The 24,850-nt window shown below is 65.7% G+C and overlaps 6 protein-coding genes and 1 non-coding gene across 17 annotated transcripts; 4 read left to right on the forward strand and 3 right to left on the reverse strand.

Annotated features, from left to right (window-relative positions):
- The first annotated feature begins 317 nt into the window (after nucleotides 1–317).
- On the forward strand, nucleotides 318–2,898 carry LOC140262019 (uncharacterized). Its single transcript, XM_072356096.1, has 2 exons — nucleotides 318–849; nucleotides 2,282–2,898. The coding sequence occupies exons 1-2, from the start codon at nucleotides 399–401 to the stop codon at nucleotides 2,785–2,787; spliced, it is 957 nt and encodes a 318-aa protein (XP_072212197.1). The 5' UTR covers nucleotides 318–398; the 3' UTR covers nucleotides 2,788–2,898.
- A 489-nt stretch (nucleotides 2,899–3,387) lies between these two features.
- Nucleotides 3,388–6,890, reverse strand: SHISA4 (shisa family member 4). 2 transcript variants are annotated; one of them, XM_072356323.1, is made up of 5 exons: nucleotides 6,665–6,890; nucleotides 5,646–5,817; nucleotides 4,312–4,460; nucleotides 3,853–4,032; nucleotides 3,388–3,772 (listed from the first exon to the last, which is right to left on the reverse strand). In XM_072356323.1, the coding sequence occupies exons 1-5, from the start codon at nucleotides 6,729–6,731 to the stop codon at nucleotides 3,726–3,728; spliced, it is 615 nt and encodes a 204-aa protein (XP_072212424.1). In that variant the 5' UTR covers nucleotides 6,732–6,890; the 3' UTR covers nucleotides 3,388–3,725. The 2 variants fall into 2 exon arrangements, with proteins under 2 accessions (XP_072212424.1, XP_072212425.1); XM_072356324.1 differs by having other exon boundaries at nucleotides 4,312–4,445; nucleotides 6,665–6,886.
- Nucleotides 6,891–7,306: 416 nt separating this feature from the next.
- On the reverse strand, nucleotides 7,307–13,014 carry INAVA (innate immunity activator). 5 transcript variants are annotated; one of them, XM_072356318.1, is made up of 11 exons: nucleotides 12,821–13,014; nucleotides 12,028–12,107; nucleotides 11,626–11,804; nucleotides 11,483–11,546; nucleotides 10,915–11,027; nucleotides 10,715–10,834; nucleotides 10,291–10,504; nucleotides 9,675–9,728; nucleotides 9,217–9,607; nucleotides 8,235–8,811; nucleotides 7,307–7,661 (listed from the first exon to the last, which is right to left on the reverse strand). In XM_072356318.1, the coding sequence occupies exons 1-11, from the start codon at nucleotides 13,012–13,014 to the stop codon at nucleotides 7,569–7,571; spliced, it is 2,079 nt and encodes a 692-aa protein (XP_072212419.1). In that variant the 3' UTR covers nucleotides 7,307–7,568. The 5 variants fall into 5 exon arrangements, with proteins under 5 accessions (XP_072212419.1, XP_072212418.1, XP_072212417.1 ...); XM_072356317.1 differs by lacking the exon at nucleotides 12,821–13,014 and having other exon boundaries at nucleotides 11,626–11,750; nucleotides 12,028–12,502; XM_072356316.1 differs by lacking the exon at nucleotides 12,821–13,014 and having other exon boundaries at nucleotides 12,028–12,502.
- Nucleotides 13,015–13,077: 63 nt separating this feature from the next.
- Nucleotides 13,078–13,995, forward strand: TMEM167B (transmembrane protein 167B). Its single transcript, XM_072356326.1, has 3 exons — nucleotides 13,078–13,171; nucleotides 13,252–13,383; nucleotides 13,678–13,995. The coding sequence occupies exons 1-3, from the start codon at nucleotides 13,162–13,164 to the stop codon at nucleotides 13,758–13,760; spliced, it is 225 nt and encodes a 74-aa protein (XP_072212427.1). The 5' UTR covers nucleotides 13,078–13,161; the 3' UTR covers nucleotides 13,761–13,995.
- Nucleotides 13,996–14,181: 186 nt separating this feature from the next.
- CFAP276 (cilia and flagella associated protein 276) lies at nucleotides 14,182–15,046 on the reverse strand. Its single transcript, XM_072356325.1, has 3 exons — nucleotides 14,913–15,046; nucleotides 14,748–14,842; nucleotides 14,182–14,585 (listed from the first exon to the last, which is right to left on the reverse strand). Exons 1-3 carry the CDS (start codon nucleotides 15,002–15,004, stop codon nucleotides 14,521–14,523), a joined length of 252 nt encoding a protein of 83 aa, XP_072212426.1. The 5' UTR covers nucleotides 15,005–15,046; the 3' UTR covers nucleotides 14,182–14,520.
- Nucleotides 14,191–14,421, forward strand: LOC140262170 (small Cajal body-specific RNA 2). Its single transcript, XR_011905817.1, has one exon.
- ELAPOR1 (endosome-lysosome associated apoptosis and autophagy regulator 1) lies at nucleotides 14,918–24,212 on the forward strand. Of its 6 annotated transcripts, none has more exons than XM_072356315.1 (22): nucleotides 14,918–15,407; nucleotides 17,242–17,362; nucleotides 17,574–17,766; nucleotides 18,504–18,651; nucleotides 18,724–18,804; nucleotides 19,021–19,126; nucleotides 19,196–19,345; nucleotides 19,458–19,546; nucleotides 19,641–19,818; nucleotides 19,894–20,022; nucleotides 20,096–20,186; nucleotides 20,269–20,374; nucleotides 20,449–20,586; nucleotides 20,691–20,942; nucleotides 21,082–21,255; nucleotides 21,764–21,941; nucleotides 22,031–22,127; nucleotides 22,216–22,317; nucleotides 22,546–22,672; nucleotides 22,762–22,940; nucleotides 23,027–23,192; nucleotides 23,631–24,212. In XM_072356315.1, exons 1-22 carry the CDS (start codon nucleotides 15,003–15,005, stop codon nucleotides 23,751–23,753), a joined length of 3,333 nt encoding a protein of 1,110 aa, XP_072212416.1. In that variant the 5' UTR covers nucleotides 14,918–15,002; the 3' UTR covers nucleotides 23,754–24,212. The 6 variants fall into 6 exon arrangements, with proteins under 6 accessions (XP_072212416.1, XP_072212411.1, XP_072212412.1 ...); XM_072356310.1 differs by having other exon boundaries at nucleotides 23,685–24,212; XM_072356311.1 differs by having other exon boundaries at nucleotides 23,695–24,212.
- Nucleotides 24,213–24,850: the final 638 nt, after the last annotated feature.

Here is a 24,850-nt window from a genome sequence, read left to right on the forward strand (position 1 = left end):
AAGCACGATGGTGCCATCCCAATCTGCGCACCCAACCCGGGTACCGTGGGCCCAAACGTGAGCAGAGTGAGGCCGTCGGGGGCCGCGCTGAAACTACCCCGCGGGGCTGCACGCTGCGGCCGCCAGGGGGCGCCACACGACGCGGGGCAGAACCGGGCCGGACCCGCAGGGCGCCGTACCGGCGGATCCCAACAGGGGCGGTAGAGGTCGCGGTGCCGCCGCCCGCCCCGCCCCGCCGCGCTGTCCCCCCCCCCCCGGTCCGCTCCCGCGGCGGCGGCCGCTCGGTGCGGCGGCGGCGGCGGCGGCGCAGACAAAGAGGCGGCGGTGCCGGGGTGGGGGGTGGGAGGGGGGGGCGATGGGCGGCGGGGCGGCGGCGGCATGAAGGGGCGGCGGGCAGCATGGCGGCGGCGGGCGGCGCGGCGCGGCGGGGGCTGCTGAAGCGGAAGCCCAACTTCACGCTGCAGGAGATCGAGATCCTGATGAGCGAAGTGCTCCGGTACGAACCGCTGCTCTTCGGAGCCGCCGCCAGCACCGTGAACGCCTACGAGAAGCAGAAGATCTGGTGGCGCATCACCAATAAGATCAACGCCGCCGGCCGCAACCAACGCGATATCGGCGAGGTGAAGAACCGCTGGAGGGGGCTGCGCCGCCGGGCCAACGATAAGATCACCCGGCACCGGCAGGAGCGGCAGGGACCGGCACCGCGACCCAACGCGCCCCGGCACCACGGAGCCGCCGCCGGAACCGGCACCGCCACCGCGGAGCTCGGCCCAGGACCCGCGCCCGTATGGGGACCGCGCGGCGGCGAAGCGGCACCGCTGCTCGGCGGGGAACGGGCGGCACCGCGCGGTGCGTGCGGGAACGGAGCGGGATGGGATGGGATGGGATGGGATGGGGTGGTGATGGGATGGGAAGGGAAGGGATGGGATGGGATGGAATGGGATGGGATGGGATGGGATGGGAAGGGAAGGGATGGGATGGGATGGGATGGGATGGGATGGGATGGGATGGGATGGGATGGGATGGGATGGGATGGGGATGGGATGGGGATGGGATGGGATGGGATGGGATGGGATGGGATGGGATGGGATGGGATGGGATGGGGTGGTGATGGGATGGGATGGGATGGGATGGGATGGGATGGGATGGGATGGGATGGAATGGGATGGGGTGGGATGGGATGGGATGGAGATGGGATGGGATGGGATGGGATGGGATGGGATGGGATGGGATGGGATGGGGATGGGATGGGATGGGATGGGATGGGGTGGTGATGGGATGGGATGGGATGGGATGGGATGGGGATGGGATGGGATGGGATGGGATGGGATGGGATGGGATGGGATGGGATGGGATGGGGTGGTGATGGGATGGGATGGGATGGGATGGGATGGGATGGGATGGGGATGGGATGGGATGGGATGGGATGGGATGGGGATGGGATGGGATGGGATGGGATGGGATGGGATGGGATGGGATGGGGTGGTGATGGGATGGGATGGGATGGGATGGGGATGGGATGGGATGGGATGGGATGGGATGGGATGGGGTGGGGTGGGGTGGGGTGGGATGGGATGGGGTGGGATGGGATGGGATGGGGATGGGGTGGGGTGGGGTGGGGTGGGGTGGGGTGGGATGGGATGGGATGGGATGGGATGGGGTGGTGATGGGGGACGGGGGGAGAAGGGGTGTGCGGTGGGGAACGAGGCGGGGAGGTGGGGCAGTAGGGAGCTGGGGTGGGTTGGTCTGGGTGGGGATGTGGATATGGGGGGACAAGGATATGGGACAGGGGGTTGGGGACCAGGACCGAGGTGGGGATATGGGGGAGTGGGACGGGCACATAAGGACCGTGAGAGCAAGATGGGATAGGAAACTGGAACCTGGACAGGGATTGGATTGTGGAGACCGGGGCATGGGTGTGGGGACACAGGGATGGGGACGGGGATGTGGCAGGACGTGATCCAGAGCAGGGATATGGTGGAGTGAAACAGGGACACGGGAGACAGGGACAGGGATGGGGACATGGGAAGGGTCTGAGAATGGACAAGAGACATGGGAGTACCGGGATGGGGGTGCAGATAGAGTGATGAGGGACATGGATGGGGGTGGATGGAGTTCACGGAGCCCACAGAGATGCACGGGGACACGGAACAGGAGTGCTCCGGGATTGGGTGTCCCCAGGGCGCAGCGTTTCCTGCCCCACATCCCAGCGCTGGGGGCTTCCGGAGGGGGGGTGTGACAGCGATGTGACAGCAATGTGACAGTGCTGCGTCCTGCGCAGGTGTGAAGGAGGAGGCGGTGAAGGAGGAACCGATGGAGGTGAAGACGGAGCCCTTCCATGACCCCACGGATGGCGGCACCGTTCCGGCACGACGGCAGCCCCGCAGCAGCACCCACACACCCGGCGAGGGCTGGAGCCCCCCGCAGCCCCCCCAGCCCGACCTGGGGATACAACCAGAACCTCCGGGCTGCGATTTCCCCAGCAGCGTCATCTTCGAGCCGGACACCGAACAGTTCAGTGACTGCAGCGAAACGGGGGGGACCCCCGGCACAACGGACGGGACCCCCGAAAGGAGCGCCCGGCTCAGCCCGGCCGAGCTGCGCCTCATCCGCTGCAACGAGCGGCTGGTGCAGGAGATGCGAGCCTTCCGCCGGGAGTGCGCCGAGAGCCGCCGGGAGATGGCAGCGGTGCTGCGCAGCATCGCTCAGGCGTTGGGCGGCCTCAGCGCCAGCCTGGCCCAGATCCGCGAGCGCTACCTCGGGGGGCACGCAGCCCCCCAGCCCTGAGGCCCCACCACCACCATCCGCCCGCTCCTCCCGTCCCCATTTCATGGTTTCGACTCCCACTTCAATAAAACTCAGCGCTGGCCCCTCGGTTTCCCCCTCCCCAGGATCGCTGCGGATGGTTGAGGAGCTTGTTTTTATAGGAAAGAGAGGGGGTGGTGCTGAGACCCCAGAGCAGAAAAAAACCCATAGAGCTCCGTGCAGTGCATCAGCGCTGTGGGTCCCGTTCAGGCTGCTGGGATGTGGCAGTCCCAAATTTAGCCCCCCCTCCCCCCCGGTGCCCCTGCATGGTGTGAATCACTCCGAAAATAGACAGTGAATCACAGCCTACAGCGGATGGGGGGGAGACGCATCCCGGCCCCCGCGGCGCACAGCGGTGGGGAAATCACCGTGCTGCACTCAGGGCTGTGGGTTGGCTGCTTTTGAACCCCAAATGCCACCATAGTCGGGGTTCATACTCCGGTTCTGTGTCGGTTTGGGGGGGGAGGGCAGAGTTGCTGAAAGGAAACGGTTGGTTTTCGGATGTAGGAATGTGCAGAAGGAGGAGGAACGCGACCCCGGTGAAATCTGTGCCGTCCCTCCCCCCATACACACAACACCACGCCGGGGGGGGACACGCAGTTTAATGCTGCCCATTTGGACCACGGTGCCCCCCGGTGCCGGAGGGCAGGGGGACCCCCGGCCTCGCTGCCCTCACCCTCATGCATGCCCCCCCCCCCCCCCCGTGAGCACCCACAATGGGCCCAGTGTGTGGGGTGGGGACAAAAGGCACTCTGTGCTGCTTGTCCCCACAATGGCCGGGGGGGGAGTTGTGGGGGGCAGAGGTTTCCATGAGCATCGCAGGACAGAATCGAGGCCCCGAGGTGGGGACAGCGGGTACCCCCCCCCCCAGCTGTGTCCCCTATGGGTGTCCCCACTGGGATAAGGGTCCCCAGGGAGGCTCAGGCACCGGGATAGCTGGGCTGTGCAGGGACGTAGGGTGGTGGTGCTGCAGAGAGAAGGGGGGGGGGAGTCAGTGTGGGCCCCCACAAAAGACTGTGGTGCTTTTAGGGGGGACCCAGTGCTCACCTGTGGGGTTGTAGACTGGGGGTCCCGAGGGGTACATCGGGTACTGGGCGGCAGGACCGGTGGGTGGGTACATGGCCATGGGGGTGAAGCCGGGCTGGGGGGGCACTGGGCCAGCTTTGGGGTCCACAGGGAAAGGGGCGGATGGGGGTGCAGGATAGCTGGCCAGTGGGATCTCAGGGCCTGCAGGAGAGAGAGCTGGGGGCTGCCACCCACTGCTGCCCTGTGCCAACCCCAAATCCCCCACCCTGCATCCCAAATCCTCCTTTGCACCCTAAATCCCCCACCCAGCACCCTGGATCCCTCCTTCTGTACTCCACCCCCCACCCTTTGAACCCCAAATCCATCCTTCTGTACCCCAAATCCTGCACCCATAATCCCTACCCTACATCCCCACAGACCCCTACACCCAAATCCCTCACCCCGCACCCTCACAGCCCCCCATCCCCCCATAGCTCCTACCTTGCAGGGGGGTGCGGAGATGCTGCCGCCGCTGGTACAGATAACAGCAGGAGCACATGAAGCAGCAGACGATGGTGGTGACGATGGCGATGAAGAGCACCACGGCCGAGGCGATGCCCGCGATGGTCTTAGGGCTGAGGGACAGCACTCTGATCCCACAGCCCAAAAGCAAAGCACCCAGCAGTGGTACTCAGCACCCAGAGCCAGCACCCAACACCCATTCTCAGCACCTGGATCCCAGCACCCAGCAGTGATTGATGCCCAGCACCCAGCACCCAGCAGTGACACCCAGCACTGATGCTCAGCACCCAGCAGTGATTGACACCTATCACCCAGCACCCAGTAGTGACTCCCAGCACTCAGCAGTGACTGATTGATGCCCAGCACCCAGCAGTAATTGATGCCCATCATCCAGCACCCAGCACTGATGCTAAGCATGCAGCAGTGATCAATGCCCAGCACCCAGCAGTGACTGACACCCAGTACCCAGCACCCAGCAATGATTGATGCCCATCACCCAGCACCCAGCAGTGACTCCCAGCACCCAGCAGTGATTGACACCTATCACCCAACACCCAGTAGTGACTCCCAGCCCTCAGCAGTGACTGATTGATGCCCAGCACCCAGCAATGACTCCCAGCACCCAGCAGTAATTGATGCCCATCATCCAGCACCCAGCACTGATGCTCAGCATGCAGCAGTGATCAATGCCCAGCACCCAGCAGTGACTGATTGATGCCCAGCACCCAGCACTGATGCCCAGCACCCAGCAGTGATTGATGCCCATCATCCAGCACACAGCACTGATGCTCAACATGCAGCAGTGATCAATGCCCAGCACCCAGCAGTGATTGACACCCATCACCCAGCAGTGATCGATGCCCAGCACCCAGCAGTGATTGATGCCCATCACCCAGCATCCAGCAGTGACTGATTGATACCCAGCACCCAGCAGTGACTCCCAGCACCCAGCAGTGATTGACACCTATCACCCAACACTCAGCAGTGACTGATTGATGCCCAGCACCCAGCACTAATGCCCAGCACCCAGCAGTAATTGATGCCCATCATCCAGCACCCAGCACTGATGCCCAGCAACCAGTAGTGACTGACACTCATCACCCAATACCCAGCAGTGATTGACACCCAGCACCCAGCAATGATTGATGCCCATCACCCAGCACCCAGCAGTGACTCCCAGCACCCAGCACTGATGCCCAGCACCCAGCACTGATCGATGCCCAGCACCCAGCAGTGATTGATGCCCAGCACCCAGCAGTGACTCCCAGCACCCAGCAGTGACTCCCAGCACCCTCAGCATGCAGCCCCAGCACCTGAAGGCGACGCAGTGGCGCTGCTGGCGCTCAGTCAGGAGGCGCAGGGGGTCGTAGCAGCAGTACCGCTGCTGACACGAGCCACAGCAGAACGAGAGCGCCTCGCAGTCGAAGCCGGGGTGCCATGAGCCGTTCTTGTCCACGTACCACAGGCAGTCCTCGCCCCCCGCCACTGGGGACCGCCTTTGTCACCTCGGTGTCACCATCCCGGTGCCACCAGCAGCAGCCCACGTCTGCAGCCCCAGGTGGGGACCCTGCGTGTGTCACTGCGCCCCGTGCCACGCTGCATGCCGTCCCCACGTCCCTGCCAGGTCACTGTGCCCCCCTCCATCCCTCCCCATGTCCCCACATCCCGCTCCGTGCTGTCCCGATGTCTTCACACCCCTTTCCATCCCACCCTCATATCCCCACACCTCATGCATCCCACCCCTCGTGTCCCCATACTTTACACCACGTTCCTGTACCCTATTCTGTCCCATTCCCATCTACCCACTCCTGCCCCCACACCCCGCTCCACCCCTCCCCACATCCCCGTACCCGGCTCCATCCCACCCCACGCCCTCACACCCCTATTCCCATCCTCCCTCCCTATCTCCAGCTCTACCCCATTCCCACGTCCCCACACCCCTTTAATCCGTCCCCACGCCCCCACACCGCGCTCCATCCCACCCCCACGTTCCTCCCATAGACCTCCTCATCCCACCCTGCACCCCTCCCCACGACATCCCCGTCCCCTCCCCATCCCACCCCCTCGTTCCCCCTCCCAGCCCCCCCTCCCCTCCCCGCTCTATTTCTGGCTCTGCCGCCCTCACTCCCGGAATAGCCCCAGAACGGCGCCCCGGTGACTGCGGGGTCACAGCGGCGGACGGCGGCTCCGCACCGCGCACAGCTCCGCACCGCCGCCCTCCGCGGGGCTTTCCCGGCCGGGGAAACCGAGGTTCGAGCACGGTCCGTCCGCGGAGCAGACCGGGGTTACAGCGGAGCCGAGCGCCGGTATCACCGCGTCCCCTTTCACTCACCCAGCGAAGCGGCCACGGTCATCAGCACGGTGCCGGCCAGCTGCCAGCGGCTGCCGGCGGGACCCATCGTGGGGGGGGGCGGGGGGGGGGGGCCCGTTGCGCTCCCCGCGCGGTGCCGGTGGCGGTGCCGGTTCGGTGCAGGCCCGCAGTGACGCCGCAGCCGGTGGAGCTCGGCCGCCGCCCGGTGCCCCCCCGCGGCACAGCCTCCCGCCGCACGCAGCGGCCCCAGCCCGCCCCCACCGGGCGGAGCGCCCCGGCACGGCCCCGCTCCCCGCAGCCCTCCCGCAGCCCCGCGCTGCCCTTGCCCTGCGGTCGGCCCCTCCTGCACCGCATCCCTGCCCCCATCCCATCCCGATCCCATCCCCATCCCATCCCCATTCCATCCCATCCCCGTCCCCGCACCCCATCTCCGCTCCCTCCCTATCCCTCCGACCCTCATACCCCATCCCTGCATCCCATCCCCACTCCTGCTCTCCCACCCCACACCCTACCCCTGTATGGGACAGGTCCCACATCCCACTCCCTCCCCCTCCCCTGCTCCCATGCCTGCCCCATGCCCCCTCCCTAGCATCAGTCTCAGCCATGCATGGCTTCACCCCAGTGCTGTTGGTGGCACCGGGGGCAGAGGGAGATGTTAAGGACAGAAGTGATCACACAGAGATCCCAAATGACCACATTTATTAGGCAAAAAAAAGATACTCAATTATGACACATCTGCACAGCAGACCCTTTAGGGGTCACTGGTGACATGGGACAGTGTAAGGAGCCAGCCCTGGCCACCCCACCCCACAGCTGTGCCCCCCTCTTCCATCCCCAAACCCACAGGGGTGCATCATGGCTGTGTCCCCACTGTCCCCATTGCCCTGGGCCAGCCAGGCCGTGCCCTGTGGGGTTGAGGGCCGCCTCACACCTGTGTGATGATCTCTCCGTTCTCAGGCACGTAGACCTGCACAGGCATGCCGGGTGGGGAGCGCCGCAGGATGCGGATCGGGGCCGCCTGAGTGGGAGATGGGACCCGTGGGTGCTGGGACCCCACCCCACACCCCGGGGACACGGCCCCACTGGGAAGTGGTGGGGGCTGTGGGGGGGGGCAGCAGGTCCCAACCTGCCCTACATCGGTACTGCTGGTGGGGCCCTGGAGGTGGCCATAGGGACCCTCTGCAGACCCCCATCCTCCCCCAGAAGGCCATGTCCTGGCCCCAAAACACTCACAAAGTGCCAGTGCTGGCAGTGGGACCCTAACCCTGCCCTGGGGACCCCCCTGGGATCCCCTTCAAACCAGCTCCTGCCCCTGATGACCTTCCCACCTCTATCCCACGGACCCTCATGGAGCCCAGCACTGCCCAAGGGATCATTACTGGTCCCCCAGGGACCTCAGGACCTCATTCTCTGGGGGACCCCATGGAACCCCTCTCCATCCACCACTGGGTAACAGCCCACGTCATCCCCACACCACAGGGCAGCTCTTAGGGGGTCCCACAAAGTGACAGCCCCCCGCCCACCCACTCCATCCTTTCCCATCCCCACCCCATCACCCCCACCCACATCTCTCCCCATCTTTGTGCCTTACCTGAGCCCGTGGCAGTGCCCCACGGAGGGGGGGCCCATCCTGAGGTGTCCCACAACGGTGTCCCCGGAAAGCCCCCTGTCTGTCCAGGGAATGGGGCCGGGCTCCCCGCAGCCGGGCTCTTTGGTGCCACGATTTGAGCTCCTCTGTCACTGCTGCTTTGGAGAGCCCACGGGACCCCCCTGGCACGTAGTCCTTGAGTGAGGGGGTACGCACGATGCGGCTGTGTGAGGGCACCAGGCGTTGGTAGCGCAGCGGGGCCAGGTCCTGCTCATAGAGGAACACGGGGGGGGCAGGAGGGGGCAGGAGCCGGGGGGCACCACGGGGGTAGAAAGTGGGTTCAGTGCAATGCAGTGGAGCTGGGGGACGTGGGAAGGAGACGTCAGGGCTGCTGCTGCCCGGGGAGGTGGCATGGGAGACGCTGGAGACGTCGGAGATGCTGTCGTCGGAGCCGGAGCGCGGTGTGGGGCTGGGGGCTGGGGGGCAGGAGGTGGGCACTGTCACTGTGTAGTACGTGGGGCGGCGGCGGGGAGCGGCGCTGCGGCCCCTCATCTCACCCGGCTCCCAGCGTGTGTCCACCCTGCGGGACAAGGGGTTGGATTCATCATTCTCCCCCTGGAAGTATCACCATCCTCCTCCTTGTCAGGTCATCTCCATTATGGTTGTGGAGTCATTATTAGCTCCATCTCCTCCATGGGGCTTTCTCCTTCCTCCTCTCCCCGGGGCCATCTAGATGGATCAAGCTCCATCCTCCTTTCAATGAGTTTCTCTCTTTCCTCGTCCCACAGCTCAGCTCTATCTTTGCCATGGGTTATCTCTGTCATCCTGTGGGTTATCACCTCCAACCTCCCCACGGGTTATCTCCAACCACCCTACGAGTTACCATTCCCATCCTCCCCACGACTTATTCCCATGCTCCCCATGGGTTATCTCCCACCTCCCCATAGGTGTCAGCAGCCCATCCCTGCTCACAGCACATCCATACCTCAGGGACTGGCACTGCCCACGTCGGATGGCTGGCTCTGGGGTGCTGGGAGCACTGGATCCCACCTGTCTGCACAGCACCGCGCTCCGGACGGGGATGAAACGATACGGGGCCACATCCCCAGCCCTGCAGTCAGGGCTGATGGGGACAGCGGTGACAGAGGGTGGGGCCGTGGAGCAGCAGCGGGACCCACGGGTTTCCCCATCCCCAGGCTCAGCGCTGATGTTCTTGGCCTTCCCGTAGGGTCCATCGAGGCTGGTCTCCCTCCAGGGGCCGGGAGGTGCGGAGGGGCAGCCCTGACCCTCACTCTGCTCTTCAGGGGCCAAGCGGGGCCACGGGCACGGGGATGGCAGGCGCTGCGGGGTGCCGGCTCCCATCGGCTGCGCCTCCTCTGCGGGACAGACAGAGCGTTGGGGTGGGGAGGGGCGGGATGCGTCCCCCGTACCCGCAGCCCTTACCCTCCTCCAGCAGCGCAGCATCCGACAGCGAGCTCTCATCCGACGCGCTGAGCTCTGCGGGGACAGCGGTGGCACAGCGGTGTGCCACGGGGCACCGCGCTCCCACGGCCGCCACCCAACGCGTCCCCGCTCCCCTCCCCCGTCCGCCTGTCCCGACACGTTGTGGGATGGCGGCGGGACCGGCTGGTCCGGCTCGGAAGAGCGCTCCGGGCAGCTCCCAGCCCCACAGCCCTGCCCTGGCTCTGCCGTGGGAGCGGGGTGCATCCCACACTGGGGTGCGAATGCCGGGGAGAGAGCATTGGGGTGCGCGCATCGGGGCCGTGCAGTGTCGGGGTGTATCCGTGAGGGTACAGCGACAGGAGGAGGACGGCTGGGGCAATCCGTGTGTGGGGGCTGCATCTACCACTGATGAAAGCTTCGGGGTTCGTTCACATGGGATGAAGCTTTGGGGTGCTCTCACCGGGCTGCACCCATGGCAGGGGGGGTATCGGGGTGCACCCGTGCAAAGGAGCATTTCGGGGGGCACACACCACGCGTGGTACAGTGGTGCACATGCACTGGGGACCCGCAGCCATGCACATCCCTTCCCCAACAGAAGGAAGCCCCCCGCTCTCACCCTGAGCCCCCCCGTTGCCTCCAGCAGACAGGGCCCGGCGCTCGGCCAGCAGGGTGTCCTCCAGCGCCTTCAGCTTCTGCTCCTCCTTCAGTGCCGCCGTCTTCCTCCTGCGGCGCAGCTGTTTGCTGATGTTTTCCTCCCGGCACAGGCGATGTGCAGCTCTGGCGATCTGCATCTGCAGTGCCAGGTCGCGCTCCAGGGCGCCCAATGGGTCCTGGGGGTGGGGAAGGGGACAATTGGACACTTGGCACCCCCAAATCCCCCCCACCCCGAGGGCACGGCGCACCACTGGGCACTTTGCATTGTGCCCCGTGCCCTTTGCAGCGCACCTCCGTGGGGGTGGGATGGTGAGGGGTCCCCCATAACTCCTCATCCCTTTGTGGGTGCAGCCCCCCCCGTCCCCCCCAGTGCCCCCCCCACTCACCGCCCCGCGCAGCACCAGGCTCTCATCCAGCTTAAAGGCTGCCCCAATCCTGCGCCGCACCTTGGGGGGCTTCTCACCGGCCTTCAGGGGGAACTCTTGGGGCAGCGTCCCTGTCAGCTCCTGGGGACGGGTGTGGGGACACTGAGCAGTGACTGGAGATGGAGAGGGGTTGTTGGGGTCCCCCCCAGCCCCAGACTCACCGCCTCACGCAGGCAAAGCCGCCGCAGCTCCTGCACGCACAGCTCCAATGCCTGCTGCTGTCTGCGCACACGCTGTGCCAACTCCATCAGAGGGGCTGTGGGGCTGCCGGGACCTGGATGGATGGATGGATGGATGGATGGATGGATGGATGGATGGATGGATGGATGGATGGATGGATGGATGGGGGAGCTGAGCTGCGTCTAGATCCCCCTCCCTGCCTCCTCCCTCCCCCCAGTTCCCAGTTTTCCAGAGCTCCACATTGGGACCGGCGCTGCTGCACCCATGGGTGCTGTGCTCACCCCTCTCACACTGCATGCAGCAATGATTTCCCAGCACTGAGGGGGGCCTTTCACCCTGACTCAGCCCAACCCGCAGTGAAACACTGCTGAGTCATACTCAGACAGGGTCCCCCCACTCTCCAAATGGGGAACCCCCACATTGCCCAAGACTAAACTCTCCCCCTCCAATGGCAGCCTGTCTCCCCCACCATGGCCCTAAATGCACCCCAGGAGGGAACACCCATCACACCCAGGGGTGCAAAACCCCTTTTTGTCCCCCAGTGCTCACCCGACTGCAGCATGATCCCGCTGTCGGAGTCACCCGCTTCCTCCCTGCCCTCCATGCTGGGTACCTGCAGGAAGCAAGGTGAGGCTGTGTTTGCTTTGCCTTCTCGTAGGTCCTACAATAAACAAAGGTGTGCAAACACGTGCCTGACGGCCGGGGCTGCTGGGCTGAGCCCCATCCCAGGGGCAAAGGTGGCGGGGGTGCGGGGCCGGTTTCGCTGCCTGCCTCTCCCAGTTTTGATTTCTTTCCTGTCTGGGCCACAGGCGTTTTCCTGGGGTGGGGGTAGGAAATGCGGCCGTACCCCCCATGCCTGGCGTTCCCATTCCTTGGGGTTCGATAGTTGGGATGGGATCAGCCACAGGGTTGCATTGCCTTTGCCCACCCCACCCCCCCCCCCTTGCTCATGCTATGCCTCAGTTTCTCAAGCAGGAAGGTGAGCACATAGGGAAACTGAGGCAGAGGAGGAGCTGCCAGCGCTGGTTACAGGGTGGCAGAAGGGCTGGGACCCCCATGGGCACGGGGCTCAGTGGGGTTGGGTGCTGCCTTACCTGGGTGCCAGCACGGCGGGGCCGTCAGCACGGTGTTCAATGCTGCTCTGCTGCAGCCGGGATGCAGGGACGTGTTTTGACTTGAGAGCAGTGGGGAGGAGCAGGTGAGCAACGCAGCCCCCGCCGCCCGCAGGGCCTGCATGGCAAGGCACAACTCGGCACGGCGTGGCGGGGAGGAGCGTGGCACAGCATGGCACAGTTTGGCATTGCACAGCATGGCACAGTTTGGCATTGCACAGCATTGCACAGCATGGCATGGTTTGGCACAGCATGGCACAGTTTGGCATGGCACAGCATGGCACAGTTTGGCACTGCACAGCATGGCACAGTTTGGCATTGCACAGCATTGCACAGCATGGCATGGTTTGGCACAGCATGGCACAGTTTGGCATGGCACAGCATGGCACAGTTTGGCATTGCACAGCATGGCACAGCATGGCATGGTTTGGCATTACACTGCATGGCACAGTTTGGCATGGCACAGTATGGCACAGTTTGGCATTGCAACGCATGGCACAGCATGGCACAGTTTGGCATTGCACAGCATGGCACAGTTTGGCACAGTTTGGCATTGCACTGCATGGCACAGCATGGCAAAGTTTGGCATTGCACAGCATGGCACAGTTTGGCATGGCACAGCATGGCACAGCATGGCACAGTTTGGCATGGCACGGCACGGTGTGGGATGGCACGGCCTGACACAGCATGGCCGCAGCCCCTTGGCACTGTCCCTGTTGTGGCCATGGCCCCAGGCTGGGGGTGTCTGTTCTATGGGAGTAGGAATCCATCTCACCCCCAAAGCACCGCTGTGCCTTCCTGCATGGGGGCTCCTCCATATCCATGTCCCTGTGCTCCATCCTCTCTCCCAGTTCTGCTCTCCCCCCAGACCTCCATTGTGGAGAGGAGGAGACATGGGGACAGACATGGGGATGGGAGGAGGAAAAGGAAAGGGTGAGGAGCAGAGAAGGCAGCGCCGTGTTGTGCCATACAATGGATGGGGGGGGGGGCAAACACGTCCAATAGGCGCTCGATTGAGGCTGCCTGCCTTCCCAGGCTCGCTCGGCTGCTCTCCCTACAACTTCCGGTATCGCGTTGGCGGAAGTGGCGGTGCGCGGAGCCCCCCCCGGTACCGCCATGACCAACGGTGAGTGGGGGGAGGGGGGGACGTTTGTGGGGGTCCCGGGAGGGCTGAGGGCCGGTTGGACGCCGCCGTGCCTCCCGCAGTGTACTCGTTGGACGGGCTGCTGGTGTTCGGCCTGCTGTTGGTTTGTACCTGCGCCTACCTGAGGAAGGTGCCGCGGCTGAGGGCCTGGCTGCTGTCCGAGAAGCGCGGCCTGTGGGGAGTCGGGTACAAAGGTGAGGGGGGGGGGGGGGGTAAAGATGGCGGACAGGGGTGGAGGGGGGTGATGGGGTTGAATGGGGACTGTGGGGTTGGGATGGGATGGGGTGGGGGTACAGCTGGGCTTGGGATGGGGTGGGGGCTCTGGGCTGTGCCGTGGGGCTGCGATATGCAATGGGGGCCCTATTGAGCTTGTCTTGGGGCATGAGATGGGGATGCCATGGTGGTGTTACGGGATGGGGGCAGCAGCACAGCCCAGCACAACAGCACAGCAGCCCAGCCCAGCGCAGCCCTCCGCTGCCCCCCCGCAGCTGCCGTCATCGGCACTCGGCTGCACGTGCCCGTGGCCGTCTCCTGCGTGCTCATGGCCTTCTACGTCCTGGTGGTGAAGTGACGCTGCCGGCGCCCCGCGGCATCATCCATCACCGCAGCCCGGCTCTGAGTCCGCCTCGTTGTCCCCGCTGTCCCCGCGCACCGTTACACGTCAAGGGAAAGGGGAAGATCCCGGTGACCGCCCGCCCCCTCCTCATGGTTTTGGGGTCCCGGGGGCCGGCCCGGCAGCGCAGGACCCTTCCTCATGTGCGGGGCCGCGTTCCGGTGCCCCGGTGCCAATAAACGCGTTGTATCCACCGCCACCTCCGTGCTCGCCGTCGGTGGGGCCGGTTGCGGGGCGGCACCGCGGTCCTCCCTCCGGCAGGGGGGGCTGTGAGGAGGGGAGGAGCCGGGCGGAGCTTCCCAGCGTGCCCCGTGCGAGGGGGGTATAAAAGGGCCGGAGGGGGACGGAGCGAGCGGAGAGCGGCTGGAGCGCTGCGTGTGTGCGGGGGGTGCGTGTGTGTGTGCGTGGGGTGGGGGGTGGGGATGTGCGTGAGTGTGCGTGACGGCAGCGCGTGCCGCCCTCTCCCTACACATTGATCTTATTCGATCGGCCCCGGCCGAGATGAGAAGAACGGAGCCGCGAAGCCGCGGGCGGTGTGCGGCGGGCGGGCGGGATGAGTCGATCAGATAGGCGAGGCCTGGCCACGGCCGGCCCCTGAGCGCAGGCGATTCTGATCCGCCCGCCGCCCCCCATCATCCCCCCCCATCATCACCCCCCCAACCCCGCGGCCGCGCACCGAGCCCGGCTCCGCTCCGCTCTTTATTGCGGCTTCCTGCGCTCAGAAGTAGCCGCCGTTCTCCTTCCGGGAGTAACCGCCGTTGGTGGCAGCGCTGTGCGGGCACTCTGCGGGGGGGGGGGGGGCGGCAGCTCAGCGTGCTGCGGGCAGAGCCGACCCCCACCCCCCCCCCCCCATCCCTTCCCCCCCATCCCTTCCCCCTCCATCCCCCCACCCGTGACACGCAGCCGCGCCCCCCGCCCGCTCCGTGTGTCCCGCTGCCCACGTACCGATCCGTCCCTGGATCCGGTGTACCGATTCCCTCTTGGGGCTCACCCAGCTCCGCGGCCACGGCTCCGGGGCCCGTTGGGGCTGCGAGGAGGCCCTGCACGGAGATAAGAGGCTCAGCCGCCGCAACGGGAACGGGCGGGGCAGGAAAAGCACCGGACACTCACTGGTGGTCGCGGCTGCACCGCGCGGATGTGGCGTGGAGACGGTCCCAGGGCCGGGGGGGGCCCGGCGGGGTCGCGCCGCCGCCTCCTGCCATGGCGGGTCCGGTGCTGCCGCCGTTGCCGGGGAACCGGGGCGGGGCCGAACGATGGGGGGGGGCGGGGGGGCAGTTGTCGGGGCGATGCTCGGTGCCGGGTCACGGCGATGGTCCCGGGGAGCGCCGCCCGGTGCCGTTTCCGGTGCCGGTACCGGGGGCGGGGCGGGGGCGGTGCAGGTGGCGGCAGGTGCGCGCGCGGGCCGGGCCGGGCCGTTGGCGGGGGGCGGGACCGCGGGGCCGGTGCCGGTGCCCGCGCGGGGCCGAGCGCTGCCGCCGCCGCTGCGCCATGGCCGGTGCTGGTACCGGTACCGGGGCCCGGCGGGCGCTGCTGGCGCTGTGCGTGGCCGCCGCCGCCACCGTAGGACTGTGCCGCGTCGAAGAGCGGCTGCACGTCTGCAAGGAGGTACCGGGGGGGTTACCGGGTGCCGGGGGGTAACGGGGGGGGGGGGGGGTGCCGGCGCTGTCGGGATGGAGCCGAGCGGCACACGCTGAAGGATGCGGTACGGGGCGCATCGCCGCGCCGTGGGGCCGTGCCCGGGGTGAGCTGCCCCCGCCGGGGGTCCCGGTACGGGGCTGCGCTCTGTCCGCGTGTCCGTCACCCCGAGCCCCGGCGGGACAGCGGTTAACGGTGAGAGCGGCGGGGACCGTGAGAACGGCGCCGGGATGAGGGATCGCTGCCGGGGGGCCCAGGGTTCGCCCGTCCCCTCCTCTCTGCCCACCCCGGCGGTCCCCAGCCCAGCCCGGTGCGCTCGGTCGGTGGCAGCGGGACGCGCGTCCCCTCACCGGGTGCCTTCCCCAGGCTGGCACGGGGCACAGCGCGGCTCTTATCGCACTGGGGCGGCACGGAGCGTCCTGCCCGGGTGAGCCGGGGCTTGAAGGGAGGGGGGGGGGCGGGCGGGCACGGCAGCCTCCTGGGCGGGGGGGCACCGAGCTCCATCCCTCCCAACCCGAATGTACCCCCGCCTGCAGCTCCCTGCCGGCTAACCCAGATCCCCGTCATCCTCGGGGGGTTCCCCTGCCCCACTCACTCACCGGTGTGTTTGTGTGTGTGTCCCCCCCTCCCCCCCCAATCTCCCCCTGCGGCCGCTTTTCATCTGGGCCATTCAGATTTGTATTTAATTGTTATCCCCCCCCCGTGCTCCAATTCATTTATTTCTTTATTTAGTTCCACGGCCCAGAGCTGGAAACAATGGGCTGCGCTGATGCTGGCGCCGGGGTTGGAGGGGGTGTGGAGTGAAGGGGGGGGGGCTGCCCCCAGCTCCGTTGTCCGCTGCCCCCATATCCCCATTGCTCACTGGGATGCCCCCCCGAGGTCCGCAGCGCCCCTGGGGTCAATGGAGGCGGCTTTAGGCAACGTGCAGTGGGTGATTCCCATCTGCCGGCGGCTCCTCCAAGTTTGGGAAGGAGGAATCACCGCTTTGCACGCCCTGCTGAGCGTGGAGCAGGTGTGTGACGCTGCGGGCCGGGAACTCGTTCTTTGTTCCACGGGGAGCCCCGAGACCCACCCCTGCAGCACTGCACCCAATGCAGGGGGCTGAGGGGGTGTCTTCATGTGCCCCCCCACCGCCACCGCATGGAGCTGATGGCAAGCATCAGAGCTTTGTTTTCGAGCAGACCTGCAGCAACCACAGCTCTGTGCTTCGGGGGGGGGGGGAGGTGGAGGGAGGAGGGGGGGCTGCGGTGCTTCGGTGGCCATGGGGACAGAGCCTTGGGTGCTTCCTGCCCCCGATGTCGCCTCCGCCCGGCCTTGAGCGATCCCCGGAGCGGGGACAGATGGCAGCACGGAGAGCTGCGATCGGCAGCGCTGTGCTCTGCAGCCCCACGCGCCCGCCCTGCGGGTGCCACCTGTCCCCATCCCTGTCCTGGGTGAGTCCCAGCAGGACGGCACATCCGGCACCGTGTTTAATGAGCAGCACCTGCTGCGGGCTCCCCGAGGCCAACCGGGCCGGCTGCCTCCGCTGCTTTGCCCTGGGCACTGCGGTGGCACTCTGTCCTGGAAGGGAGGTGCCGTCCAATGGGGTTGTGCGTGTGGCCCCATAGCTTGCCATGGGTTTTAGAACCCCATGGGGTGGATATCAGAATGGGGGGGTGTCACCCTTCCTAACCCGGCCCCCAGCAGCCTTGTCCCTAGGTGTGTTCCACAGCATGCATATCACCATGTCACCACGATGGCAGCTGAGCTCACCGGGGGTCCCGGTCCCGTGGGGTCTCATCCCTCCATGCATTCTCTCTTGCAGTCTGAGTACCACTATGAGTACACAGCATGCGACAGCGCGGGCGCACGGTGGAGGGTGGCAGTTCCACACACACCAGGACTCTGCACCGGGCTGCCAGACCCCGTCAAGGGCACCGAGTGCTGTAAGGTTGGGGTGTGGGGGTGGCCGGGGGGGGGCTTTGATGGGGTAAAGGTGGCTCTTCCTGATCCTGAGGCTGTCAAAGACACCGAATGAATGCAATGCTCAGCAGCACAGCAGCATCCCACATAGGGCAGGGTGGGGAGGGGGGTCCTGGAGGTGGAGCTGGTGGTGGGAGGGGGCAGCACTGATGCCCCCCCTCTGCATGTGGGCAGCTTTCTCCTGCAAGGCAGGCGAGTTCCTCGACATGAAGGCGCAGGCGTGCAAGCCCTGTGCTGAGGGCACCTACTCACTGGGCACCGGAGTGCGCTTTGACGAGTGGGATGAGCTGCCCCACGGCTTCGCCAACGTCGCCACCAACCTGGAGCTGGACGATGGCTTCAGTGATGTGGTGGAGAACTGCACCACGTGAGTGGCCCTGGGATGTCAACGCGTCCATGCATGGCCAACCACCTGGGGTCCCTCCCTGCCCATCCCTGCGAGTCTTGATGCACCGCGGTCACAAGAAGGGGATCCCCCCAGCCCCCACCCCAGCAGCCCCATCCCGTGCTGCCCCAGCCCTCAGGGTCCCCTCGGCCCCATCACAAAGGGATCTCCCACCCACAGCCCTCCCCAGTGCTGCAGCATGAGCCGGCGCCTTTGTTTTGCACCGCAGCCCTTTGATCAGCTCCGGTGGCAGCCGTCGAGCCAAGCCGTGCCGGCAGCACGCGTTGCAGCGGCGGTGCAGCTTGCAAATGTAACCTACTTCCAACTGCCTTTAATTATGCAGCTGCGCTCCCAGTGCTGCAGGAGCCCACCCTCCTCCTGCCCAGTTTGGTGGCACTGCGCTGGCACAGGGATGCTCCATTGTCACCATGCTGGGACATCCCCTGGGTCCTCCGCAGCACCTGGGCTGGGTTTCTCCTGCCCCTTTTGCATTGCCCCGAATTCATTCCCTCCTCAGCATCCTGCAAGTGTAACAACAGCATCACTTGCCTGTCCCCGAGGTTCATGTGGTGTCCCCATGCCCTGTGCCACCATTGGGACTGTCCCACCTGTCCAACCTGTCCTTTTTGCAGTGTCCCTAAATTCAGACCCTAAAACGCCACAGGGCAGAGCCCATGTCCCCTCCTGTGCCCCTTTTCCATTCTGTACCCCCCCCTCAGGTCGACGTGGGTGCCACTGGGGGACTACATCGCCTCCAACACAGATGAGTGCACGGCCACGCTGATGTACGCCGTCAGCCTGAAGCAGTCGGGCACTGTCTCCTTCGAGTACATCTACCCCGACAGCAGCATCGTCTTTGAGTTCTTTGTAAGCACAGGGTGGGGGTCCCGGGGATGCCAGAGGGGTGACCCTGTGCTGATGCTGTCCACGTCCTCGTAGGTGCAGAACGACCAGTGCCAGCCCACGGTGGAGGAATCACGCTGGATGCGCACAACAGAGAAGGGCTGGGAGTTCCACAGCGTGAGCACGGGGAGGGGATGGCACAGGGTGGGGGGCGCCTTCAGGATCCCACAGCACAGCTCCCACAGAAGGGTTCCCCACCACAGCCCTCCCTCGTCCCCCCCCAGGCCATTTGTCACCCCAGCACAGGGTGACACTCTGAGGGCGCAGAGGGGAGGGTGTTGGCACACAGGGCTGGCTGCTGACCCCTCGCTGGGACCCCCCTGGGCTGTGCAGGTGGAGCTGAGCCGTGGTAACAACGTGCTCTACTGGAGGACCACAGCGTTCTCTGTCTGGTCCAAGGTCCCCAAGCCTGTGCTGGTGCGGAACATCGGGATCACAGGTAGGTGGGTGGGCGCAGGGTTGGGGTCCCCACAGCCCCCCCCGCCCCTGAGCACCGTCCCGCTGCCAGGGGTCGCCTACACCTCCGAGTGCTTCCCCTGCAAACCTGGCACCTTCGCTGCTGCTGCCGGCTCCTCCTCCTGCCAGCTGTGCCCCGCCAACAGCTTCTCCAGCAAAGGGGCCACCGCCTGCCAGCCCTGCGAGCCCACCGCCTATGCAGGTGAGAAGAGAAGGGGGGACAGCCCAGCTCTGCACCCCGGGATGCTCCGACTGGGGCCGTGGGGACATCCCTGGGTGCCACTGGGGGACCTCACTGCCATCACTGCCTGCAGAGCCCGGCTCAGCATCCTGCAAGGTGCGCCCGCCCTGCACTGATAAGGATTACTTCTACACACACACGGCGTGCGATGCCAACGGGGAGGTACGGACCCCCCCCCCCGAGCCACCTCCATCCCTGCCCACTGCACTGTGCCCGTGTCCGGTCCCGGTGCAGCTCACCCCGTGTCCCTGCGCAGACGCAGCTGATGTTCAAATGGGCAGAGCCGAAGATCTGCAGCGAAGTGCTGCCCCTTGCTGCCCAGCTGCCCCCCTCGGGGCTGAAGACCCGCTGCCCCCCCTGCAACCCCGGCTTCTACAAAAGCAACAGCAGTGCCTGTGAGCCTTGTCCCTACGGCTCCTACTCCAACGGCTCCGGTAAGGAGGACCCCGGGGGGGAGGGGTGCCCTGAGTTCCCGTGGTTGCTTTCCCTGATGTCCCCGCCGTCCCCAGGCTGCGTGCGCTGCCCGGCCGGCACCGAGCCGGTGCTGGGGCTGGAGTACAAGTGGTGGAACGTGCTGCCCCCAAACATGGAGACCACCGTGCTCAGCGGCATCAACTTCGAGTACAAGGGGATGGCAGGTACCGCCACGCCGTCCCCTCCCCGTCCCCGCGGCGCAGGGGATGTCACCGAGCCGTCCCCGTGTCCCCGCAGGCTGGGAGGTGGCCGGGGATTACATCTACACGGCAGCGGGAGCCTCGGACAACGACTTCATGATCCTGACGCTGCTGGTGCCCGGCTTCAGGTGAGCGCCCGCCGCGTCCACGGGGGGGCAGTGCCATCCCCACGGCCGCGTCCCCACATCCCCACCGTCCCCACGTCCCCAGCCCCCCGCAGCCGGCGCTGGAGGATGGGGACAGCAAGGAGGTGGCGCGGATCACTTTCGTCTTTGAGACGGTCTGCAGCGTCAGCTGTGAGCTGTACTTCATGGTGGTGAGTGGTGGCGGGGGGGAGGTTGGCATGGCTGGGCTGTGGGGTGCCCACATCCCCCGTGCTGTCCCTTGCAGGGCATCAACTCACGCACCAACACACCGGTGGAGACGTGGACGGGGCCCCGTGGGAAGCAGTCCTACACTTACGTGGTGGAGAAAAATGCCACCACCAGCTTCACGTGGGCCTTCCAGCGCACGCGATACCGTGAGGCAGTGAGTGGGAGCACAGGGATGGGGACAGCAGAGTCACCCCCCCCCCCCTCTTTTCCCCCTTCCGCCCCCCACCCAGCACCGGGTGATGCTGACCACGTCTCCAGGGCCGGCGTTACACCAGCGATGTGGCCAAGCTCTACTCCATCAATGTCACCAACGTGCTGGGGGGGGTGGCTTCCTTCTGCCGCCGCTGTGCCAGCACTGGGGGGCCCTGTGCCCCCTGCCCCCCCGGGCACACCCTGGACCACAGCACCGGTGCCTGCCAGCCCTGTCCCCCCGGCACCTTCTTGCGTGGTCACCCACCTGATGGCTCCTCTGCCTGCCAGCCCTGCGGCCCCGGCACCCGCAGCAACCAGGTGAGCATCCCCACACATCCCACATCCTGATGGGTGACACCCTCCAGCCCTCCCTGTGGGTGACAGCACCCTGGCTGGGTGGCACAATGGGACCCCATTGGGTGACAGCAGCCCACCTACCCCCCTTCCTCCTTGGCAGGTCCGCTCCCTCTGCTACAGTGACTGCACCTTCTCACTGGCCCTGCCCGGCCACACGCTGCACTACGACTTCTCAGCACTGTCTGCCAGCACCACCTTCACCAGCGGGCCCAGCTTCACCTCCAAAGGCCTCAAATACTTCCACCACTTCAACATCAGCCTCTGCGGCAACCACGTGAGTGTGGGGGGGCAGGGGAGCACTGCAGGGGGTGACACCTTGATGCAAGCGCATGCATGCAGTCATGCAAACATGTGGCCGTGCAGTCATGCAAACATGTGGCTGTGCAGTCATGCAAACATGTGGCCGTGCAGTTAAGCAAACACACATGCACGTAGGTGTGCAAACCTGTGGTCAGACATGGTTGCAAATGCACAAGGCATGTGGTTGTGCAAGCACACGTGCATTCGTGCATGCAGCCATGCAGACGTGAGCTGTGCTCACAATCAGTGAACCCACATATAAGCACATGGCTGTGCAAGCACTTGTGTCTGCTTGCACAAGGTGGTACAAGCATGCTTACAAGCACGTGCTTAAGTCCTTAAAGCCCACATGCAGGAGTGCACGCCGTCGTGCAACGCACACACGCGTCCTTGCACAAAGGGCTGGCAATGCACTCTCAGAAGCATCTGCACGCACCACCACGTGCATTGCTGCGCACACCCCGACGCCGTGCCGCCGGCAGGGCAGGAAGGCAGCTTCGTGCACCGACAACGTGACGGACGCGCGGCTCCCCGACGAGGGCGGCTCCGGCCGGCTGGTGACGTCCCACGTGTGTCAGGCCATCGTGGTGCCTTCGGACGTGGTGGGCCACCGCGCCGCCGTGTCCTCGCAGCCCGTCAGCCTGGCCGACCGCCTCCTGGGTGAGCCCCAACCCCCTCCGTGTCCCGGTGCCCGCTCCCGGCACGCCGCGGGTGCTGAGTCCCCCCGTGTCACCTGAGCGCCGCCGCAGGCGTCACCGTGAGCTCCACGCTGGATGGCATCGCCGCCCCCCCCGAGCTGTTCCCCCCCGCCAGCCCCGAGCTGCCCGACCTCGTCTTCTTCTTCAGGTGTGCGGTGTTTTGAAGGGGGGGGGGGGGAACATGTGGACGGGGAGGGGGCCTTGGGGATGTGCTGGACTCCCTTTGGTCGCCGCAGGTCCAGCGAGGTGACACAGTCCTGCGCCGGGGGCCGGGCCACCACCATCCGCCTGCGCTGCGACCCGCTGCGGCCGGGCACCGGCGGCCTGGCTGTGCCCAGGTGGGTCACACCGTGGGGGTGTGGGGGGCAGCAGCGTGTCTCCAGGTGTCCCCGCGCTCCAGCTGTCCCCGTGCATGAGCCCAGGGAGCGCTCCATCCTCGAGGGCTTTGCTTTTGGGGGCAGCTGCCGCTGTGTCCCTGTGCGCTGTGCCCCGTTGTAATGCCATCCGTGGAGGGGATGGGGGTGGGACAGCCACCCCCATAGCTCTGTGTGTCCCCCCCCCCTCAGCAAATGCCCCGAGGGTACCTGTGATGGCTGCACCTTCCACCTCCTGTGGACAACAGCCGAGGGCTGCCCGCGCTGCTCCGCCAGCCACTTCCGTGCCATCGTGGGTGCGTGCCAGGGCGGCGTGCAGGTACGGGGCGTGCAGGGCCGATGGGGACAGCAGGGACGGGATGGCACCGGCCTGACCCTTCCCCCTTCCCCCCCCCTTGGCACGAGCAGAGGACCATGTATGTGTGGCGGGAGCCTCGGCTGTGCCACGGGGGGCAACGCCTGCCCCCCCCCCGGGTCCGGCCGTGCCGCAGCGCCGAGTTCTGGCTGAAGGTGGGCGTCTCGGTGGGGACGTGCGTGGCCGTGCTGCTGGCTGCCCTGGCTGCTTACTTCTGGAAGAAGAACCAAAAGTGAGTGTGGGGGAACGTCCCCTGCGACCCCCCCACCCCATCCCGTTGTCCCCGTGTGCAGGTTGTGGTTATGGGGGTGTCTCCAGGTTGGAGTACAAGTACTCGCGGCTGGTGCTGAATGCGGCCGCCAAGGAGAGCGAGCTGCCGGCACCCGACAGCTGTGCCATCATGGAGGGGGAGGACGGGGAGGATGAGCTCATCTTCACCAGCAAGAAGTCCCTGCTGGGCAAAATCCGCTGCCTGACCACCAAGGTGGGAGTGGGAACGGGAGCAGGGGGGTCCTGTGGGGATGGAGGTGTTCCACAGGGCTGTCCCAGTGGGGGGGGGGGTTGTTTCCATGGATGGGAGTGTCTTGTGGGGTTGATCCAAGGGATGGGGGTGAACCAGGGGATTGCCCAAGGGATGGAGAAGTGTCGTGTGGATGGAGGAGTTCCATTGGGTTGATGAAGGGTCCCAAGGGTTGGGGTGTCCCATGAGATCAGGGATGAAAGTTTCCCATGGGATGTGGGTTGGGAGAGAAGGCGATGGGGATGTTGCAAGGGATGGAGGTGTCCCACGGGGCTGAGCATCCTAAGGGATGAGAGCCACTCCTGGGTCTACAGGTGTCCCATGTGTTGCAGGGTCCCAAGGGGTTGATTTGTCCTATGGAGGGGATATGCAGTGTCTAATGGGGATGGATACCCCGTGAAGGAGGTGTCCCACAGGGAGGGGTGTCCCATCTCTCAGTGTCCCCCCTCCCCGCAGCGCACCCCAGACGGCTTTGACTCCGTCCCCCTGAAGCCATCGTCCGGTGGCACTGACCTGGAGCTGTGAGGGGGCCGTTTAACCCCCCCCCCAACCCCCACCCGGTGGCCTTACGGACCCACAGAGCCCCGGGGCATTTTGTCTCCCCCCACACCTGGGAAAAGCCACAAATGCCAAATACAGACGTGGGGTTCAGGAGCTCCCCCAGGTACGGGGACATGGGGGGCAGCCCTGTGTGTCATGGTGGGAGCACGTGTGTGGGGCCCAGCAGAGGGCACCTGGTGGCTGTATCACACCGTGTCCATGTCACCCTATTCTAAGCCAGTGGTGCCACAACCCCATGCCAGCCCCATTCCCCCCCAGTCTGCCTTTCCCCCTGCCACGATGCACCCATTGGGGTGATGCTGCCCCACGGCGGTGCCTCATGTCCTCCACCCCATGGCTCCACCCCCCCTCCCCCTTTTTACAGTGATCTCAGCATTTTCTAGGCAGCACCGGGCAGCCCCCCCATGCCCCGGCTGTGCAATAAAGGTGATGTTTCTGAGCCTGGTGTGGTTCTGTGCTGGGGGGTACGTGTGGCATCCAGCAGTGGGCAGGGGGTCCTATGGGGTCGCCATAGGGGACTGTGAGAACACTTATGGAGCAACATACGGTGCTGTGAAGTAGCTGTGGAGATGCCATAGGATGTTCTCGGGTTGCCATATGGTGCCAAGGAGCACCTTAGGCTATGGGGATGCCATACGGGATGGTGAGAATGCTATGGGGTGATGTCGTGGTTCTATGGGAGGCCATGGTGATGTCATAGGAAACCATGGGGACTGTGAAGATGCCATGGGGTACCAGGGGGATACCATGGAGCACTGTGAGGATGCTATGGGGTGTTGCAGGATGTCCTTGGGTTGCCATGTGGCACTATGGGGTGTCATAGGGGCACCCTTGGGTGCTATTGTATACCATGAGGATGTCACAGGGGCCCAGGAGAATGCCATGAAGTACATTGGGGTGCCACATTGTTCCGTGGCCGTGGGTGCTGTGGGTTACATGAGGTACCATATGGTGCTACGGGATGCTGGTGGGGACCATGGGGGGAGGGGGCAGGCGGGGGCTCACAGAGGCAGTGCTGCAGTACCTCCTCCTCTCCGCCAGGGGGCGCTGCCGGCGCGGTG

Source organism: Excalfactoria chinensis, chromosome 23, assembly GCF_039878825.1.
Source record: "Excalfactoria chinensis isolate bCotChi1 chromosome 23, bCotChi1.hap2, whole genome shotgun sequence".
Lineage (NCBI taxonomy): Eukaryota > Metazoa > Chordata > Aves > Galliformes > Phasianidae > Excalfactoria > Excalfactoria chinensis.

What these genes read in the sequence shown, in the direction of transcription:
- ELAPOR1 (XM_072356315.1), top strand. Translation starts at nt 15,003, where the DNA reads ATGGCGGGTCCGGTGCTGCCGCCGTTGCCGGGGAACCGGGGCGGGGCC. An exon ending in CCGGCACCCGCAGCAACCAG is followed by an intron (nt 20,943 to 21,081) that starts GTGAGCATCCCC and finishes CCTCCTTGGCAG; the next exon opens with GTCCGCTCCCTCTGCTACAG. An exon ending in CGTGCCAGGGCGGCGTGCAG is followed by an intron (nt 22,673 to 22,761) that starts GTACGGGGCGTG and finishes TGGCACGAGCAG; the next exon opens with AGGACCATGTATGTGTGGCG.
- CFAP276 (XM_072356325.1), bottom strand. Translation starts at nt 15,004, where the DNA reads ATGGCAGGAGGCGGCGGCGCGACCCCGCCGGGCCCCCCCCGGCCCTGG. An exon ending in CGGTGCAGCCGCGACCACCA is followed by an intron (nt 14,843 to 14,912) that starts GTGAGTGTCCGG and finishes ATCTCCGTGCAG; the next exon opens with GGCCTCCTCGCAGCCCCAAC. An exon ending in CCGGATCCAGGGACGGATCG is followed by an intron (nt 14,586 to 14,747) that starts GTACGTGGGCAG and finishes CCCCCCCCGCAG; the next exon opens with AGTGCCCGCACAGCGCTGCC.
- SHISA4 (XM_072356323.1), bottom strand. Translation starts at nt 6,731, where the DNA reads ATGGGTCCCGCCGGCAGCCGCTGGCAGCTGGCCGGCACCGTGCTGATG. An exon ending in CGCCACTGCGTCGCCTTCAG is followed by an intron (nt 4,461 to 5,645) that starts GTGCTGGGGCTG and finishes CTGTGGGATCAG; the next exon opens with AGTGCTGTCCCTCAGCCCTA. An exon ending in CCCAGTCTACAACCCCACAG is followed by an intron (nt 3,773 to 3,852) that starts GTGAGCACTGGG and finishes TTCTCTCTGCAG; the next exon opens with CACCACCACCCTACGTCCCT.
- INAVA (XM_072356316.1), bottom strand. Translation starts at nt 12,469, where the DNA reads ATGCCATGCTGTGCCATGCTGTGCAATGCCAAACTGTGCCATGCTGTG. An exon ending in TGCTGCGCTGCTGGAGGAGG is followed by an intron (nt 9,608 to 9,674) that starts GTAAGGGCTGCG and finishes TCTGTCCCGCAG; the next exon opens with AGGAGGCGCAGCCGATGGGA. An exon ending in GGGCACTGCCACGGGCTCAG is followed by an intron (nt 7,662 to 8,234) that starts GTAAGGCACAAA and finishes TCTCCCACTCAG; the next exon opens with GCGGCCCCGATCCGCATCCT.
- TMEM167B (XM_072356326.1), top strand. An exon ending in GTGGGGAGTCGGGTACAAAG is followed by an intron (nt 13,384 to 13,677) that starts GTGAGGGGGGGG and finishes GCCCCCCCGCAG; the next exon opens with CTGCCGTCATCGGCACTCGG.
- LOC140262019 (XM_072356096.1), top strand. Translation starts at nt 399, where the DNA reads ATGGCGGCGGCGGGCGGCGCGGCGCGGCGGGGGCTGCTGAAGCGGAAG. An exon ending in GGAACGGGCGGCACCGCGCG is followed by an intron (nt 850 to 2,281) that starts GTGCGTGCGGGA and finishes CGTCCTGCGCAG; the next exon opens with GTGTGAAGGAGGAGGCGGTG.